Source organism: Babylonia areolata, chromosome 26, assembly GCF_041734735.1.
Source record: "Babylonia areolata isolate BAREFJ2019XMU chromosome 26, ASM4173473v1, whole genome shotgun sequence".
NCBI classification, from domain to species: domain Eukaryota; kingdom Metazoa; phylum Mollusca; class Gastropoda; order Neogastropoda; family Buccinidae; genus Babylonia; species Babylonia areolata.
Genome location: NC_134901.1, coordinates 12,688,014 through 12,705,513, shown reverse-complemented (window position 1 = coordinate 12,705,513; position 17,500 = coordinate 12,688,014). Strand labels below are relative to the sequence as shown.

Below are 17,500 nucleotides of genomic sequence, written 5' to 3'. Positions count from 1 at the left end.
TGTGTGTGTGTGTGTGTGTGTGTGTGTGTGTGTGTGTGCATGCGTGCATGCGTGTGGGTGTATTTGTGTATGTATGTGTGTGTGTGTGTGTGTGTGTGTGTGTGTGTGTGTGTGTGTGTGTGTGTGTGTGTGTGTGTGTATCACATGCCTTCTTCACTGCCAAACAAAAAAAACAAAAAAACAAAACAAAAAGCAAATGACGAGTGCAGGACTGTCAGTGAGTCAGAAACCAAATAACATCTTCATGACATCGTTTTTACCACTCTGGTCCTCATCTGTCATCAAACACCTCTTTCAACATCCACATCCACTTCCAGTTTCTCAAGGAGGCGTCACTGCGTTTGAACAAGCCCTTTTGGTTTAAACGATCTTTAATTGCTCAGCGGTACACATGATTACACCGCAAACAAAGTCAAAAGAGCATCAACAAGCTTAAAGCTTATACTGTTGCACTTCGATTTTAACATAACGGCTGATGAACTACATTATCACTTGTATCAAATAACATTCATAAACAGTAAGTCATGAAATATTGAAATAAAACAAATAAACAAATAAAGACATAATATAGTGAAATAATGTTAATATCAATATTAACATGAGATTAAATTTGCAGTCATCGAGGAATCGGCCTGATAGAAGAACAAACCCTTTTACGCTACACCACATCTGTGAACCTATCTGAGTGCATTTCTTCTACAGAATTTTGCCAGTGGACAGCCCTCATTATTGCCATGGGTTCTTTTTCAGTGCGCCAGTTGCGTGGTGGTGCACACATGACTTCGGTTTATTGTCTCATCTCATCCGAAATGACAAAGACGCCTAGTTTGGTTTTCCTGTCAATCTCAGGAGAAAGGGCGAGACCAGGGAATCGAACCCAGTTTCAGTTTCAGTTTCAGTAGCTCAAGGAGGCGTCACTGCGTTCGGACAAATCCATATACGCTACACCACATCTGCCAAGCAGATGCCTGACCAGCAGCGTAACCCAACGTCGAACGCAGACCATTACGGACATTGTATTAGGCAGATTGGCCAATTTTGTCACCTTGCTCCTTCATCCATCGAAGAAAACAACGACAACAGAACAACAACAACCACAACAGCAAACAAACCACAAATGGATAATGCTTTACAATGCCTTCAGATCATTAGTTCCTCTTGGTAACGGGTGCGGAAGCTTGAACAAAGACGAAAGCGTGGGAGGTCGTAATAACCTTCAAACACCCACACATTGAGACCACGAATCGATCACACAGTACCAGTATCTGGCTAAGCTGTACAAGGTCAAGACCCGGTAACCAAGCCAATTGCCAGGAATCAACATGGTGGTGACTTGTACTATTACTACTACTACTATATATATGCAATAGTCAGTCGTGTCCGACTATGACCATCAGAACGGCAGAGGAGGCAACTGCTGTCCCGACTATCTGGGCTAGAATTTGATTATAGTGGAGAGTGTCTTGCCCAAGTACATCCCCACTCTCTTGGCCAAGAGGGTATTAGGACAGTCGGCGTTGGGATGCTTCCCAAAGGCCAACTAGCCCACAAGGCTGCAGCACTAAGAGCCAGTGCAATTTTGCCTCCTAGTTTGAGAGTCATAGTCCTTCACAAAAAGACTAAGCTGTAAATGGTTTTCTACTACTACTACTACTACTACTCCTAATAAACTACCGTAATTATTGTTGTTCTTGTTGCTATTTATTATCATCATTGTCATTGCCATCATCATTATTATTTTCATAAACAGTAACAACACTAATAATGATAATAATAATAAAAAATGAAAATAATAATGATGATAACATGTTGGTCTTCCTGATTTTCAGGTTGACTGTAATGATAATAATGATAATAGTAATAATAACACTGATGATAACAATGAAAAAAAAACAAATAATTATAATAATAACAACAATATCATATTATTATCATTATCATCATTATTTTCTATTCTTCTTCTTCTTCTTATTATCATCATTATTATTACTATTATTATCAGTATCAGTATCATCATTATTATTATTATTGCAGTCAGCCTGGAAATCAGGAAGACCAAGAAATCCGAGGCCCATAATTTACGTAAATTCTGCACATCAGGTTGATTGACTTTACAAACGCAGCAACGTCAGACAAGGATTAGCCCTTTTTTTTTTTTTTTTTTTATTTTTTTTTACCAGCTTCCTTCCGACCGATCCTCTACCCACACAACCGGTCCCACTTCCCTTTCCCAACGCCCACCTACCTACGTCACACCCTCCACGCCCTCGCTTTTTTCTTTCTTCCTTCTTTTTTTTCCTCAGCGGATCCGGCATCATGTCCAACCCTTATGGGAGCTTTTTTTTTGTTTTTGTTTTTTTGTTTGTGTGTGTGTGTGTGTGTGTGTGTGTGTGTGCGTGCGTGTGTGTGTGTGTGTGTGTGTGTGTGTGTGTGTGTGTGTGTGTGTGTGTGTGTGTGTGTGTGTGTGTGTGTGTGTGGCCTCAGTTGCGTGCAGGTCATGGAGCACCCGCTTTAAAAAAAAAAATTTTTTTTTGCTTCACATGCCTTCTTCATTGGCCCCAAACCCCAAAATGTTCTTTTCTTTTTTTTTCTTTTTCTCTGTCTTTTTTAATACCTTTTTTTTCTTTTTTTCCCATACCATTCCTTTTCATGAACCCTCATTTTCAATAGTTTCAATAACACTTAAGTAAGCATAGTTATGACACATAATCATTACAAGAAATATGTACTGAAGTCATGTGTGTGTATGTGTGTGTTTGCGCGCACGAGCGCGCGCGCGCGTGTGTGTGTGCGCCCGCGTGTGTGTGTACTTTTTTTTCACCACGTGTAAATACATCGACAAGCCACAAAGCACTACCCAAGTCTATAAATCACTGAATAAGAAATCCCATTCCTGATATAATTATCACAGATCGAACACCAACTGAAAGAAACCGGTCATCGGGTTTGGGTGGACTTTGCTAGGGAGGGGCAGGTGGTGCCAGAGCAGGCCTGACTGACAAACAGAAAACTGTCGACAAACAACGAGGCCCCTTCAAAGGAAAAGGAGGGATATGTCAGTCAACACGTCTTTTAAAAGGAAACGTCTCCATTTTTTCCATCTCGTGCTGTGTTTTGTTGTTTTCCTTTCGAAGGGAAGACCAACGCGCGTCTATCTTAAGGCCCGTCGCCCGAGGGGCGTCAGTGACAGCCGCGCATCATTTTTTGATGCCTCGCTACATTGTCGCGCCGACGCCTGAAACTTGTAGCGAGGCGTGTCGCTCGCACACGCGCGACAAATCTCCCCAGGCATCACGCATCACGCTCCATATTTGGAAAGTCACGTGCTGTCAGTGTCGCCCTGACGAAAATTTATTGTTGATACTGAAGAGGACGTTCACATTATTTTTCGTGTCCCGTCATACCTTTTGTAACGTTGGATATGGCGTTTACAGCCATTGACAAAAACAAAAGATTGTGAAAACAAAATGGAATGCTTGTCTTTCTCGACACATAATGAAAACAGAAAGCTAGACTCAAAACTTGGAATCAGATTCCGTTTACTGTTCATGAGAATTTAAATGGGTCTACGTCCATACATACAATGTGAAACCACTGCTCAGAATGGGATGAAATTTTCCGGGTTTTTTTTTCCACATCCATACGAAAAAGATACACTTCTATTGTGTTTTAATGCGTAGACCGACATTCAAGAAAACATACTCTGCTATTCTGATTGACAAACAATTGTCATCACAATTCATTTTCACATGGACAAATAAATATATCATGTTTCGGGGGTAGCAGAAGATGTTTTTTTCTGTCCTATCTGTTCTGTTCCTTTGTCGCTTGGTTCCAGTCTCAGTCATCATCAGTATCTGTAGCTGAGTGGACTGGAGAGAGGGAGAGGGAGAGGGAGAGATGATGGCTGGGTATCCGAGTTCTTTTTGAAGTGAGAACCTTCCAGCTCGGCAGCTGAAGGCTTTCGAGGCTGAGAGAGGGAGGGGAGAGGGAGAAGGAGAGGGAAAGGGAGAGGGAACGGTTGGGTATCCCGAGTTCGTTGTTTGGAAGTGAGAAACCCCCACTTCGGCAGCTGAAGGCTATCAATGCTCGGTACTTAATTAAGTCTTTATGTCAAGCCTGGCGGACAAAGTGGAGGTCGCTGATGGTGAAAACGCAGGTGGAGTTTCTACTTCATTACTCAAAGGAGGTTTTAGAAAATCAACCTGAAAAGTACCCACGCTGATCAGCTAGCAGTTCTGAGGACATGAGAATAGAAAGAGGCTGCGAGCTGATAGTATTTCTGGGAGAGAGAGAGAGAGAGAGCAACTGGCTATAGTATGCAGCCTGTGTGGAACTGTCCTTCGCACATCTCACATGTCTGTCTGTCTGTTTTTCTTTTTGTATCTCCCTGTCTGTCTGTCTCTGTCTGCCTGTCTGTCTCTGTCGGTCGGTCGGTCTCTCTCTATCTCTCCGTATCTCTCTCTGTGTCTCTGTCTGTCTGTCTGTCTCTCTCTCCGAGTAAAGTAAATGTCGATTTATATCTATAGAGTTCAAATCTCCATCTATTGCTGTGTCTCGAATGACCTGTGGTGTACTAGTACCTCTATGACGTTGCATGATGCATTGACAGTCTAATTAATGGTTGTTCGGCTATTGTATATCGAGAGGGCAATGGCCTCTTGACAATCAAACCACCCATATCCGCTTCTCTCTCTTTCTTTCTTTCCTTTCTCTCTGCCTCCAGCGTGCGCATGTGCATGAGAAAAAGAGAGAGATAGAGAAAGAGAGAGACAGAGACAGAAGGGGGATGGGGGAGGGGGGAGGGGGACGCGGCGGAAGGGGACGCACGGGGGGGGGGGGGGGAGACACAGGAAGAGGGGTGATGGCTGGAGGAAAGAAGGGATGGGGGGGGGAGACACAGGAAGAGGGGTGATGGCTGGAGGAAGGGATGGGGGGGGGGAGAGACAGGAAGAGGGGTGATGGCTGGAGGAAAGAAGGGATTGGGGGGGGGGGGGGGAGACACAGGAAGAGGGGTGATGGCTGGAGGAAAGAAGGGATGGGGGGGGGGAGAGACAGGAAGAGGGGTGATGGCTGGAGGAAGGGATGGGGGGGGGGGAGACACAGGAAGAGGGGTGATGGCTGGAGGAAGGGATGGGGGGGGGGAGACACAGGAAGAGGGGTGATGGCTGGAGGAAGGGATGGGGGGGGGGGACACAGGAAGAGGGGTGATGGCTGGAGGAAGGGATGGGGGGGGGAGACACAGGAAGAGGGGTGATGGCTGGAGGAAGGGATGGGGGGGGGGAGACACAGGAAGAGGGGTGATGGCTGGAGGAAGGGATGGGGGGGGGGGAGACACAGGAAGAGGGGTGATGGCTGGAGGAAGGGATGGGGGGGGGGGGAGACACAGGAAGAGGGGTGATGGCTGGAGGAAGGGATGGGGGGGGGGGAGACACAGGAAGAGGGGTGATGGCTGGAGGAAGGGATGGGGGGGGGGAGACACAGGAAGAGGGGTGATGGCTGGAGGAAGGGATGGGGGGGGGGGAGACACAGGAAGAGGGGTGATGGCTGGAGGAAGGGATGGGGGGGGGGAGACACAGGAAGAGGGGTGATGGCTGGAGGAAGGGATGGGGGGGGGGAGACACAGGAAGAGGGGTGATGGCTGGAGGAAGGGATGGGGGGGGGAGACACAGGAAGAGGGGTGATGGCTGGAGGAAGGGATGGGGGGGGGGAGACAGGAAGAGGGGTGATGGCTGGAGGAAGGGATGGGGGGGGGGGAGACACAGGAAGAGGGGTGATGGCTGGAGGAAAGAAGGGATGGGGGGGGGGGGAGACACAGGAAGAGGGGTGATGGCTGGAGGAAGGGATGGGGGGGGGGGGAGACAGGAAGAGGGGTGATGGCTGGAGGAAAGAAGGGATGGGGGGGGGGGAGACACAGGAAGAGGGGTGATGGCTGGAGGAAAGAAGGGAGTGGGGGGGGGAGACACAGGAAGAGGGGTGATGGCTGGAGGAAAGAAGGGATGGGGGGGCGGGGGGAGAGAGACAGAGACAGATAGACAGACAGGCAGACAGACAGAGACAGACAGAAAGACAGAGAAACAGAGAGACGGAGAGAGACAGAGACAAAGACAGACAGAGAGAGAGAAAGAGAGAGAGAGAGAGAGAGAGAGAGAGAGAGACGCAGACGCATGTGATTTATTCATTTAGGTCAAAGCCCCGTATGAATGAGAGGCGATGACAAGATTTGCACCATAAATTATTTCCATAACTGGCATTGGACTTTCAATCTGCTGGTCCGGGGTTCGAATCTCGGTAACGGATGGATATTTTTACGATCTCCCAGATCAACATATGTGCAGACCTGCCAGTGCCTGAACCCCCTTCGTGTGTATACACAAGCAGAAGATCAAATACGCACGTTAAAGATCCTGTAATCCATGTCAGCGTTCGGTGGGTTATGGAAACAAGAACACACCCAGCATGCACACCCCCGAAAATGGAGTATGGCTGCCTACATGGCGGGTTAAAAATAGTCATACACGTAAAAGCCCACTCGCGTATATACGAGTGAACGTGGGAGTTGCAGTCCACGAACGCAGAAGGAGAAGAAGCTGGTTCAGTTAAAATACTTTCTTCATAATGTGTAACAATGCATTTTCTGCCCTGCTTAAAAGATCCCTGCATGCAGCTAAAAACTCAAATGAGTACAAAAAAAAAAAAAAAAAAAAAAAAAAAAAAAAAAATGTGCATGAACATTTGATACAGCAACACCATCATACTCCCACCCCTCCGGTACTGCCTGACAACCTCCTTTCCTAAAAAAAATTATTATGTGTTTAATTATTTATTTTCATTTATTTTATTTATTTATTTATTAGTACTAGTATTATTTTATTGTTATTATTTTTTTCTCAAGGCCTGGTCAGGTATCTGCTTGGTAGATGTGGTGTAGCGTATATTATGGATTTGCCCGAACGCAGTGACGCCTCCTTGAGCTACTGATACTGATACAATGATATTACTTTTATCCAAATTAATTTCAAATGCAGTTTTTCAGCTGAGTTTTTTTTCTTCTCAAGTTATTTGGTTGTGTGTGTCTGTGGACCAACAGCTGCCTTTGAGAGCAGGACAGTATCATTAGCAAGTAATGATATGAATAGTTGTGTTTTTTTTTAAACAGCCGGGTGTTAAATCTCACACCATGTCTTCTTCGGTCACTTACTTCTGTTAATTCATTAATGAAAATAAAAAAGAAAGAAAACGACAAAAGATGGACTACAAATATCTCCGTGTTTTACTCCCCTTGCACAATTAATATGATAAGGAGAGATGGAGATAGACAGACAGATAGATAGATAGATAGATAGATAGATAGAGAGAGAGAGAGAGAGAGAGTCACATATGCAAATATCTAAAGATCGAATTCTCATACACATACATACATGCACAGTAAACACACACAGTTTTCTCGTCAAAAATAAGTTCAGTGAGTTCCATTTGAATTAATGACCAACACGCACGCACGCACGCACGCACACACACACAAACATAAACACACGCACGCACACACACACGCTTGCGCGCGCGCGCGCACACACACACACACACACTACCGCGGACGCAGGCACACAGACATACACATCCAGATAAAAACACACAGAGGCAGACAGACAGGTAGACAGAGGCACACACACACACACACACACACACACACACACACACACACACACACACACAACCACCCCCAAAAAACACCCTCACCTCTCACTGGAGATGCAGATGGTGCTGTAGATGGCCCCCACGTGAGCGATATACATCAGCGGGAAGAGGGCCGGTGACACGGCGTTGGAGGCCACCACACTGAAATGCCCCAGGACAGAAAGGCAGGGCAGAGTCTTGAGCAGGAACACGGTGATGAGGAAGACCGTGTCGTAGACCCCGAGGCTCTGGAGGAAGACGATGGCGGATCGGGCGCCGCCTGTCTTGGGCAGGATCACCAACGAGATGACGTTGCCCACGACCCCAAGCAGCGCGATCAGCGACCCGAAGATGCCGTAGAGGTTGCGCAGAGTGCAGTACAGGGCCAGGTCTTCTTCGGAGAGGGGGTTTGGGGAGGCGACGGCGTGGATGCGCGGGTCGTACTGCCCGCACTGGTAGGGCCCCGTGGTGAAGATCTCCGTCATGGTGTTGGTGGGTCCGGAGTGAGTGAGTGAGTCAGTGACTGATTGACTGACTGATTGACTGTCTAACTAACAGAATCCCCCCTCCTCGGCTTAACTCATACAGTCGTCGTCACACCAACAGCGTTTATGTTTCAGTTTTCAAAGCAGTATCAAAGCGTGCGCAACGATCCATAACACGCTACACCATATCTTCTTTAGAAAGTGTCTATAAGCTTTGGGTGTGTTTTTTTCCCCCTCAGACGAAGAGTTGATCATGACACAACAAGAAAAGTCTTGTATTCAACGAAGGTGACTACTACTTCCTAATATTGACAACACTGACTTGACTTTGCGAGCTGTAATCCCCGTCCAGTTCACACCACCAACTTCAGCAAAAATTAATCCTTGTGGCAAGTTTCTTTCTCAAATCACAGTTAAGTAGAACACTGTTTTGGGGCTGCTTCTGCAACGATGTCCGTTGTTTTGATGATGTCTTTTTTTTCTATGAGATCTGCTGGAAACATGAAGACAAATGGAAATAAAGAAAGGCACCGCCACCACACAACACTTGCTATCAACACCAAGTTTCACATCCAGGAAACTAGAACAGCGAATGTCTCTGAAAGAGTTCTCTCTTTGTCCTGCTCAGTGTCTTTGTCTTTCTCTCTCTTTGTTTCTTCTTTGTCTCAGATCAGCCTTTCGAGTGTGAAGAAGGACAACAACCCCTCCACACCTACACACCTGCAAAGAGACCAACACAAACAAAGCACAAAAAATATGAAGACTGTGACGGACTGGTTGCCTAGACAGGTAGGCAATCAGTCAATAAGGCACTAAGACGTTATGGACAGAGGGGTCGTAGCTTCTTAACAGGTCTCCCACAAAGACTACGCCTCTTCCCTTTTTATTGCCACCGGCGCTTTGAGCGTGCCGCTTGGCTGTGTGATGGAGGAGGAGGAGAGGAGAAGGAGGAGGTTGGAGGATGGAGGTTGGCTGGAAGGTTTCCGCGCGTGACCAAACAATCAACCGGCAGCCACACAGACTGACTGCCCGGGTGTCACTGTGGCCCCGCCCCCCCCCCCCCCCCCCCCCCCCCCCCCACCACCACCCTGCCACCACAGCGCTCTACACCTGATCTTTGTCATAGCTGGTAGCAGTGCCTGACATACCTATGGTAATCATGATGATAATGATGATGATTTTTTTCACTTCTACTTCTACTACTGGTGGAGTGTTGACCTAGAGGTAACGCGTCCGCCTAGGAAGCGAGAGAATCTGAGCGCACTGGTTCGAATCCCATTGATCGCCAGTATTTCCTCCCCCCTCCACTATACCTTGAGTGGTGGTCTGGGACGCTAGTTATTCGGATGAGACGATAAGCCGAGGTCCCCTGTGAAGCATGCGCTCAGCGCACGTAAAAGAACTCACGACAACAAAAGGGTTGTCCCTGGGAAAATTCCGTAGAAAATTCCACTTTCCATGGGAAAACAAATAAAATTGCAGACAGGAAAAAAAAAGGTGGCGTTCTCAGTGTAACGACGCGCTCTCCCTGGGAAGAGCAGCCCGAATTTCACACAGAGAAATCTGTTGTGACAAAAAGAGTAAAACAATACTACTACTACTATTGTTATTATTATCATTGTTGTTATCATCATCATCATCATTGTAATCTTCTTTTTCTTCTTCCTCTTCTCATTAGTAGTAGTAGCAGGTTTAGTAGTAGTAGTAGTAGTAGTAGTTGTAGTTGGCGTTGATATTTGCTTTATAGCTTAGAGCCCAAACGACCAAACAGGACCACTCCACGGCTTGAAACACTGTCAACAATTATTGAATCCCTAGAACACTCTTTCCCCCCTCCCTAAAAAAAAAAAATCTAAAAAGTCACAAGAAAAAAAAAAAAAGAAGAAAAAGAAAAAAAGAAAGAAAGAAAATCAGCCACAAGTGCTGTCACACTCATTCACTCAAACAAACCTAGGACATGTCTTTGAAGCTGACCGCTCCGTTTCGCCAGAGGACTGGGAAAGGGGAAGGAACTGGAAATACGAGCATGATCAAACCAAATACACAAAATCATACACTGATAACAAGGAATGTCAACGGGCAAGCAACTCACACGTCCTAGGTGAAAAAAGAAGAATAGAAAACAACATAGAAAGAATGCCAAATTATCAAGTAATGAAAGAAAGAAAGAAACAAACAAACAAAAAAAAACCCCCAAAACAAAAGAAAAACCCCCAAAACAAACAAACAAAAAAACCCACAAAAAAACAACAAAACAACAACAACAACAACAAAAAACAAACAAACAAACAAACACACACACACACACACACACAGTAAGAATGCCAATTTATCAAGTCATGAAAAAAACAAAAATATAACAACATAGTTAGAATACCAAATTATCAAGTTATGAAAGAAACAACATAGCAAGAATGCCAAAATTATCAAGTTATGAAAGAAACCAAAAATAACAACACAGTAAGAGTACCAAATGATCAAGTTAAGAAAGAAACGAAAAGATATATACATTCACAGTATCTTGTGAAAACGGTGAAAGAATCCGCAATGCAGAAAATAAGACGGGGATAGACAGGCGGAAAGAAAAGGTGAAAACAACAACAACAACAACAACAGAAACCAGAAACAGAGAGAGCGAAAGAAAGGAGAAAATACCCAGCACTTGATTTCCGGAAGGTGGGAAGGTGGCAGAATGGTTAAGACGCTCAGCTGCCAAAACGGAAGAGTCCGTGAGGGTGTGGGGTTCGAATCCCACTCTCGCCCTTTCTCCCAAGTTTGACTGGAAAAAAATCAAACTGAACGTCTAGTCTTTCGGAACAGACGATAAACCGAGGTTCCGTGTGCAGCACGCACTTGGCGCGCTGAAATATAACCCATGGCAACAAAAGCGTTGTCCTCTGGCAAAATTATGTAAAACTAAATCCACTCTGACAGGTACACACATATATAACCACGTACTCAAGGCCTGACAAACGCGTTGGGTTATGCTGCTGGTCAGGCATCTGCCCAGCAGATGTAGTGTGGCGCATATGGATTTGTCCCAACGCAGTAGTGACGCCTCCTTGAGAAACTGAAACTGAAACAGAAGGTGGGGATACCATTTATGACTGGCAGACCAGACCTGCAGGCATCCCCACGGCAGATTTCCTGGTCAGCCAACAGAAAGTTATTAAAAGTTTATTTTCAGTCCCTCAGGCATACGAACATTTGATGAGCAAACCCAAGACGTACATGGTTCACAAACTGTTATGGACCACTTACGAAACTTGCACAGTTCTCTTCTCAGGGGGAATGGGGGAAACATGATGCCGAAGTTTCAAGAAAAAAAATCGGAGTATGCAGCAAGTGCAGTGTGCACTACTTTTATTCAGCTGTACTTTCATGCATGTGTATTTACTTCTTCTTTTTTTTTTACACTGAAAAATCACAACCATCGTTTAAAAATCACCGAATGGCTATTACTTAAGAACTGATCGATTTTTACAAATGTATTTTTTAAGTTGCTTATGGTGCAGTTGCGCCTGAAACAGTCCTTTGTGTAATTCAATGAGAGGCCAGTAACCGAGAACATGTAGCCTGCATGTTCTAAATCGTCTATTGATTAAAGAAATCACTTGGTGAAAACATATTTGCTTTTCTGAAGCGGTCCTCGTGAAGTCTGTAGTTCAGGCTTATCCGTTACCCCTTGGGGTGTATGTATAAAGAATATACCGTGTTTGTATTTGCATTTGTATTTCTTTTTATCACAACAGATTTCTCTGTGTGAAATTCGGGCTGCTCTCCCCAGGGAGAGCGCGTCGCTATACTACAGCGCCACCCATTTTTTGTATTTTTCCTGCGTGCAGTTTGTTTTGTTTTTCCTATCGAAGTGGGTTTTTCTACAGAATTTTGCCAGGAACAACCCTTTTGTTGCCGTGGGTTCTTTTACGTGCGCTAAGTGCATGCTGCACACGGCACCTCGGTTTATCGTCTCATCGAATGACTAGCGTCCAGACCACTACTCATGGTCTAGTGGAAGGGGAGAAAATATCGGCGGCCGAGCCGTGATTCGAACCAGTGCGCACAGATTCTCTCACTTCCTAGGCGGACGCGTTACCTCTAGGCCATCACTCCACTTAATAATACACAGGTCAGTCCAGTGCACTGTTTTCTTCGAGGAGCATGTATATCAAAACATTATCAATATATAGTTTAGGTCTATGCATTATTTCTCTTTTTAAGTGTTGCACAGCTCAGGCAGATATACTGTCCACCAGGGAAGGATTTTACAAGCGATCTTAGCAGCGTTAAGTTTACTTAGCGTTAAGACTTCTGTCCTAAGTCTATGGAATCAGTGTAGACTGGGAAAAAATAGATGAACCAAGTATGGGTGTGTGAGGTCTCGCGGCCTTTTTCTTTTCTAGTTGATATGTTCAGCCCTCATGTCAACTTCCGTGGGAGAGTATATGTGCGAATATGCATAAACATATACGCACGCGCCAAAACACACACTCAAAACACACACACACACACACACACACACACACACGTACGCACGTACCCCCCCCCCCCCCCCCCCCCCCCAAACACATACATACACTCAAGCGCCAAGTAAACTCAGCGCTGCCAAGATCGTTTGTGCAACCCGGCCCCGAAGAAACCGAATGTTAAAATGAGAAAGTGTACATACAAGCTCCATGCGCCTATTGTGCTTTTTCCCCGCTACTCTCTCCCTCTCTGCCCACTCACTCCAAACACCCATCGTGGCAAATGGCCCCACACATACACGTGCTGTACTTTTCCCCCTTTCAACATTCAACCTGAACGTTCCCATCCTCTCCCATCCCGCCCCCCCTCCCTTTTTTTTTTTGAAAATTTTGCGCACTTGCTTTTAGAAACTTCGGAAAGAGGTGAAAAATTAAATTCCACTGAATGCCTTTTCGTTTTGAAAAAAAAAAAAAAATCTATACGCATCAACCCCTTTTGGAGCAAACCCTCATTCTAAATGTAGAAGGGAAATGTTCTTCACTCTCGAAATGGGGCTGCAGTGATTATACGCCCTTTTTATTCTTAAGGGCAAGGGAAGTGCATAGCATTCACTGTGCCTGTCTGTCTGTGTGTCTGTCTGTCTGACTGTCAAGACATCTACACGTCCCTATGTTGTTGTCCCCCCCCACCCCCCCAACCCCCACCATGGCTCATAATTATATGACAAGCTGATCAGCCGCCATGTCATATTGGACGCCAATCATTATCTGAATGTCCAATCCTCACGATTCAGGAAAAAAAATACATATTTACTTCTAGCATGTCTACAATAAACAATACTAACACTTCCAAATTTTACTTGATAAACATTTTAAACCTCCACATGTATCTCTCAGCCCAGTATTTCGTATGGCCAATCATTGACCGTGAGCACAACGCCAAAACGTTAACAAATATATAAGATCTACATGGACAAACACAGACACGAAGCCGTACACACACACACACACACACACACACACAATCGAATTTCCTTACCAGCTTCAGATGGTGAGGGGGGGAGGGGGGGGGGCGGGAGGGGGGGGGAGAGACGGAGGGGGTAGTCGCGAGGTCGGGGTGGGAGTGATTTGCCCTGGTTCCTGCAAAGGTTTGATTGTAAAGAATTTTCAAATAATGACACAGAGTACCTTCTTCGTTCATGGGGTTCAACTCCAATATGCGCTTGTATGTACACGAATAGGCTTTTACATGCATGACCGTTTTTACCCCGCCATGTAAAACTCCCTTTTCAGGGGTATCCTTGCTGGGTATGTTCTTGTTTCCAAAAACCACCGAACGCTGACATGGATTGCAGGATCTTTGACGTGCATATTTGATCTTCTGCTTGCGTAAACACACGAAGGAGGTTCATGCACAAACATGACTGCACATATGTTGACCTGGGAGATCGGAAAAATCTCCACCCTTTACCCACCAGGCGCAGTTACCAAGATTCGAACCCGGGACCCTCTGATTGATTGAAAGTCCAACGCTTTTACCACTCGGCTATTGCGCCCTGTCAGTAGTTTGTTTCAGTTCGCAGGCCTTCAGCAGGCTTCAAACGTCGGCCAGTCAGATTGTAGTGTCATATTTCTCGGCCAACCCCCAGAGTGCAATTATTCGTTTGTTACCACTTTCTTGACCGGCCATCAACAAAATGATTTCAAAAGTTCGCAAACACGATGAAATTTTAAACAATTTAAAAAGTTTCTTTTTTATCTCGTCAGTTAGACACCCCTGAGCAAAGTAAAAAAACAAACAAAAACAAACAAACAAAAAAACCCAAAACAACACACACCAAAAAAACAACAAAAAACAACATTAACAAAAAACAACACCACAAACAAACAAAACAAAAAACAAAAACAAACAAACAAACAAACCACCCACCAAAGTAATTACGTTTACACCAGTAGAAGGCTGGGACTGGAAGACAGTTGCAGCTGCTATGTCTGGGCGAAACAAGAAAAGTCCTGACGGGAATAATGGGACAGCTTCATCCGTACCGGCGTCACATGATAAAAATGCATGGGGAGACTAAACTTTAAACCAGGACAGTAACAACAAAATGCTGGGCCGTCGACAAAGCCTGCAGAGACATGGCTGGAATTCGTTGCAAGTTTTACAGATAATTAACCCATTTCTTTTCTTCCCATCAGGCCACGTGGCTTGTGAGCGCATCTGCCTACAGCCTCATGAAACAGCTGTCGATTTCTGGCAGAGAGAGGACACGGACTCTCGTGGCAATGACAGCTGGATGTGGTCGAGGAGAAATGAAAGTAAACTCCGTAAGGATTAAATTTCCCTACTCAACTAGGCGTACGATGGTTCAGTGCTTAAAACGTCTGCCAGAAAAGGTTACCCAGTCCTGAAGTGGCGACCACCCTGGAGGCGCGGGTTCGAACCTGCTGAGGACCAGAGGAAAAAAAAAGCATACAAAAAAGCGGAAATACAAGGGCATCCAGGAGTCATGACCGGGGTGCGGCCTGGCCCCCTCAGTGTAAGGAGTTAAGTAAAGAGTTAAGGGCCGAAACACTTGACTGGGGAGGGGGAGAGGGGGGCGGAGGGCGGGGGGAGGGGGGCGGGGGGCGGGCTTGTTCTCTGAAAACCTTGTACTGTCCAGCTCTCCCTGGAGTTTCTTTTCACTTCCCAGCAGGCCGGCCACATGGCCGACTCGGCCAGGAGTTGGGACTTCTGATCCTGTGATCACCAGTGACCGTGGGCTCGAGGCCCCGTTTCGGCACGGTGTCGTGTCCTCGGGAAAGGCACGTTTTGCCACAAATTTCTTCACACCACCCAGGTGTGTGAATGGGTTCCTGACTTCGGCGAGGGGAAGGTTAACGTACGTGCATAGTGACGTCACTTATGACGTCATCAGAAAAAGGGAAATAGCTCTGGAAGGCTGAAAATTTACACAGTTTGTCTGGAGTGGTATATCTCCAGACCATTTTCTCAGTTTTAGGCTTATTGTTTTGGGTGATGTTTTATGACCCGGAACATCACTTTCTGCTGTTTTCCCCCTGGCACTGAAGGGGTTAAAATGGTGGAGAAGGGGAAGAATAGTCCCTGCCCTCCCATGCCGAGCCCTGGACACAGTGGATAGGAACTGACTGCCCCTAATGCCGTAAAAGGCTATGGACCTTCAACCTTTTTTTTCACATGATATTTTTTGCTCGGGTGCACCCACAAAACTGAACGTTTCCTTAGTGTAGGTAAGTACAGTGAGTGAGGGTGAATTCGGGTTTTTTCGTTTTGTCCATACAACTGATTAAACAAAATGAGGTTAATCCGATTATCAGGTTAATACTAGGTTAATACCTGTTTGGTAAGATGTCTGTCTGGTGTTTGACACTATCAAATATGATCAGAACTAGGGGGAAAAAAGGCCTACGTTTTCAGCTGACTGCATGGCAGCACTACTTCATATAAACTGTGGTGTGTGTGTGTGTGTGTGTGTGTGTGTGTGTGTGTGTGTGTGTGTGTGCGTGTGTGTGTGTGTGTTGTTGTTGTTGTTGTTGTTGCTGTTGTGTGTGTGTGTGCTTGCATACATGATCGACACAACATCCTCTCTCTCACACACACCCCATGCACAAACATGCCCATTATTAACATATCTTACTATACAGTTTATCCCAGTTAAAAACTTTCAACACCCTTGCCTCTTCAGACCTAACTTGGTAATGTCATAAAAAAAAACATTGTCAAAGACCTCGCTATGTGTGTAATGGCCTAGAGGTAACGCGTTCGCCTAGGAAGTGAGAGAATCTGAGCGCACTGGTTCGAATCACAGCTCAGCCGCCGATATTTTCTCCCCCTCCACTAGATCTTGAGTGGTGGTTTGGACACTAGTCATTCGGATGAGACGACAAACCGAGGTCGAGTGTGCAGCATGCATTTAGCGCACGTATAACAACCCATGGCAACAAAAGGGTTGACTCTGGCAAAAAAATATGTAGAAAAATCCACTCTCGACAGATAGAACTGCAGGCAGAAAAAAATACAAAAAAGAAAGGGTGGCGCTCTAGTGCAACGACGTGTTCTTCCTGGGGAGAGCAGCCAGAAATTCACACGGAGAAATCTGTTGTGACAAAGGAGTAATACAAAATACAAAGTAGCCTGCAAAGTCGCACGTTTGCATTGGTCTTCATTACGTGAGTTACATGCGTCGCCTCTTGCGTGTTTTATTGGCATTTGTATTTGTATTTCTTTTTATCACAACAGATTTCTCTGTGTGAAATTCGGGTTGTTTTCCCCAGGGAGAGCGATTCGCTACACTACAGCGCCACCCATATTTTGGTATGTTTTCCTGCAGTTTTATTTGTTTTTCCTATCGAAGTGGATTTTTCTACAGAATTTCGCCAGGAACAACCCTTTTGTTGCCGTGGGTTCTTTTATGTGCGCTAAGTGCATGCTAGCACACGGGACCTCGGTTTATCGTCTCATCCGAATAATTAGCGTCCAAACCACCACTCGCGTCATTGGCAAACACCCCACTCCTATTGTGTATGTGAATAAACCATCTCATTCTCATCGACTTCTGTGTAATCCTTTCTGTCAGTAACTTTATGCAAACAGTTAAATGATGCAACACCAAGGGCGGATGGAGACAGTGCTTCTCTGGGTCCTCCCCAGCACCTACGGATGTTTCTCCTTCTTTGCCTGGACTAGGAGAAAGGTCCAGTGATGGTGAGGAAAGACCCACTGACCACAGGGAAAGTCCTGTTGACACTGGGAAAGACTACAACTTGGGATTCTCTCTTGAGGGCACATAAGACCCTATGGCTGTGTCTGGAGTGGCACTGCCTTCATCTGTCTGCGGGCAGGGGCGGTTT

The 17,500-nt window shown here is 45.6% G+C and overlaps 1 protein-coding gene across 2 annotated transcripts in view; it reads right to left on the bottom strand.

Annotated features, from left to right (window-relative positions):
- Positions 1 to 17,500, bottom strand: part of LOC143300502 (uncharacterized) — a 129,763-nt gene that overhangs the window by 17,575 nt on the left and 94,688 nt on the right. For both annotated transcript variants that reach the window (XM_076614225.1, XM_076614226.1), the window contains one exon: positions 7,741 to 8,882. In XM_076614225.1, the coding sequence (XP_076470340.1) occupies positions 7,741 to 8,162 (422 nt within the window). In that variant the 5' untranslated portion in view covers positions 8,163 to 8,882. The remainder of the gene's footprint in view (positions 1 to 7,740; positions 8,883 to 17,500) is intronic.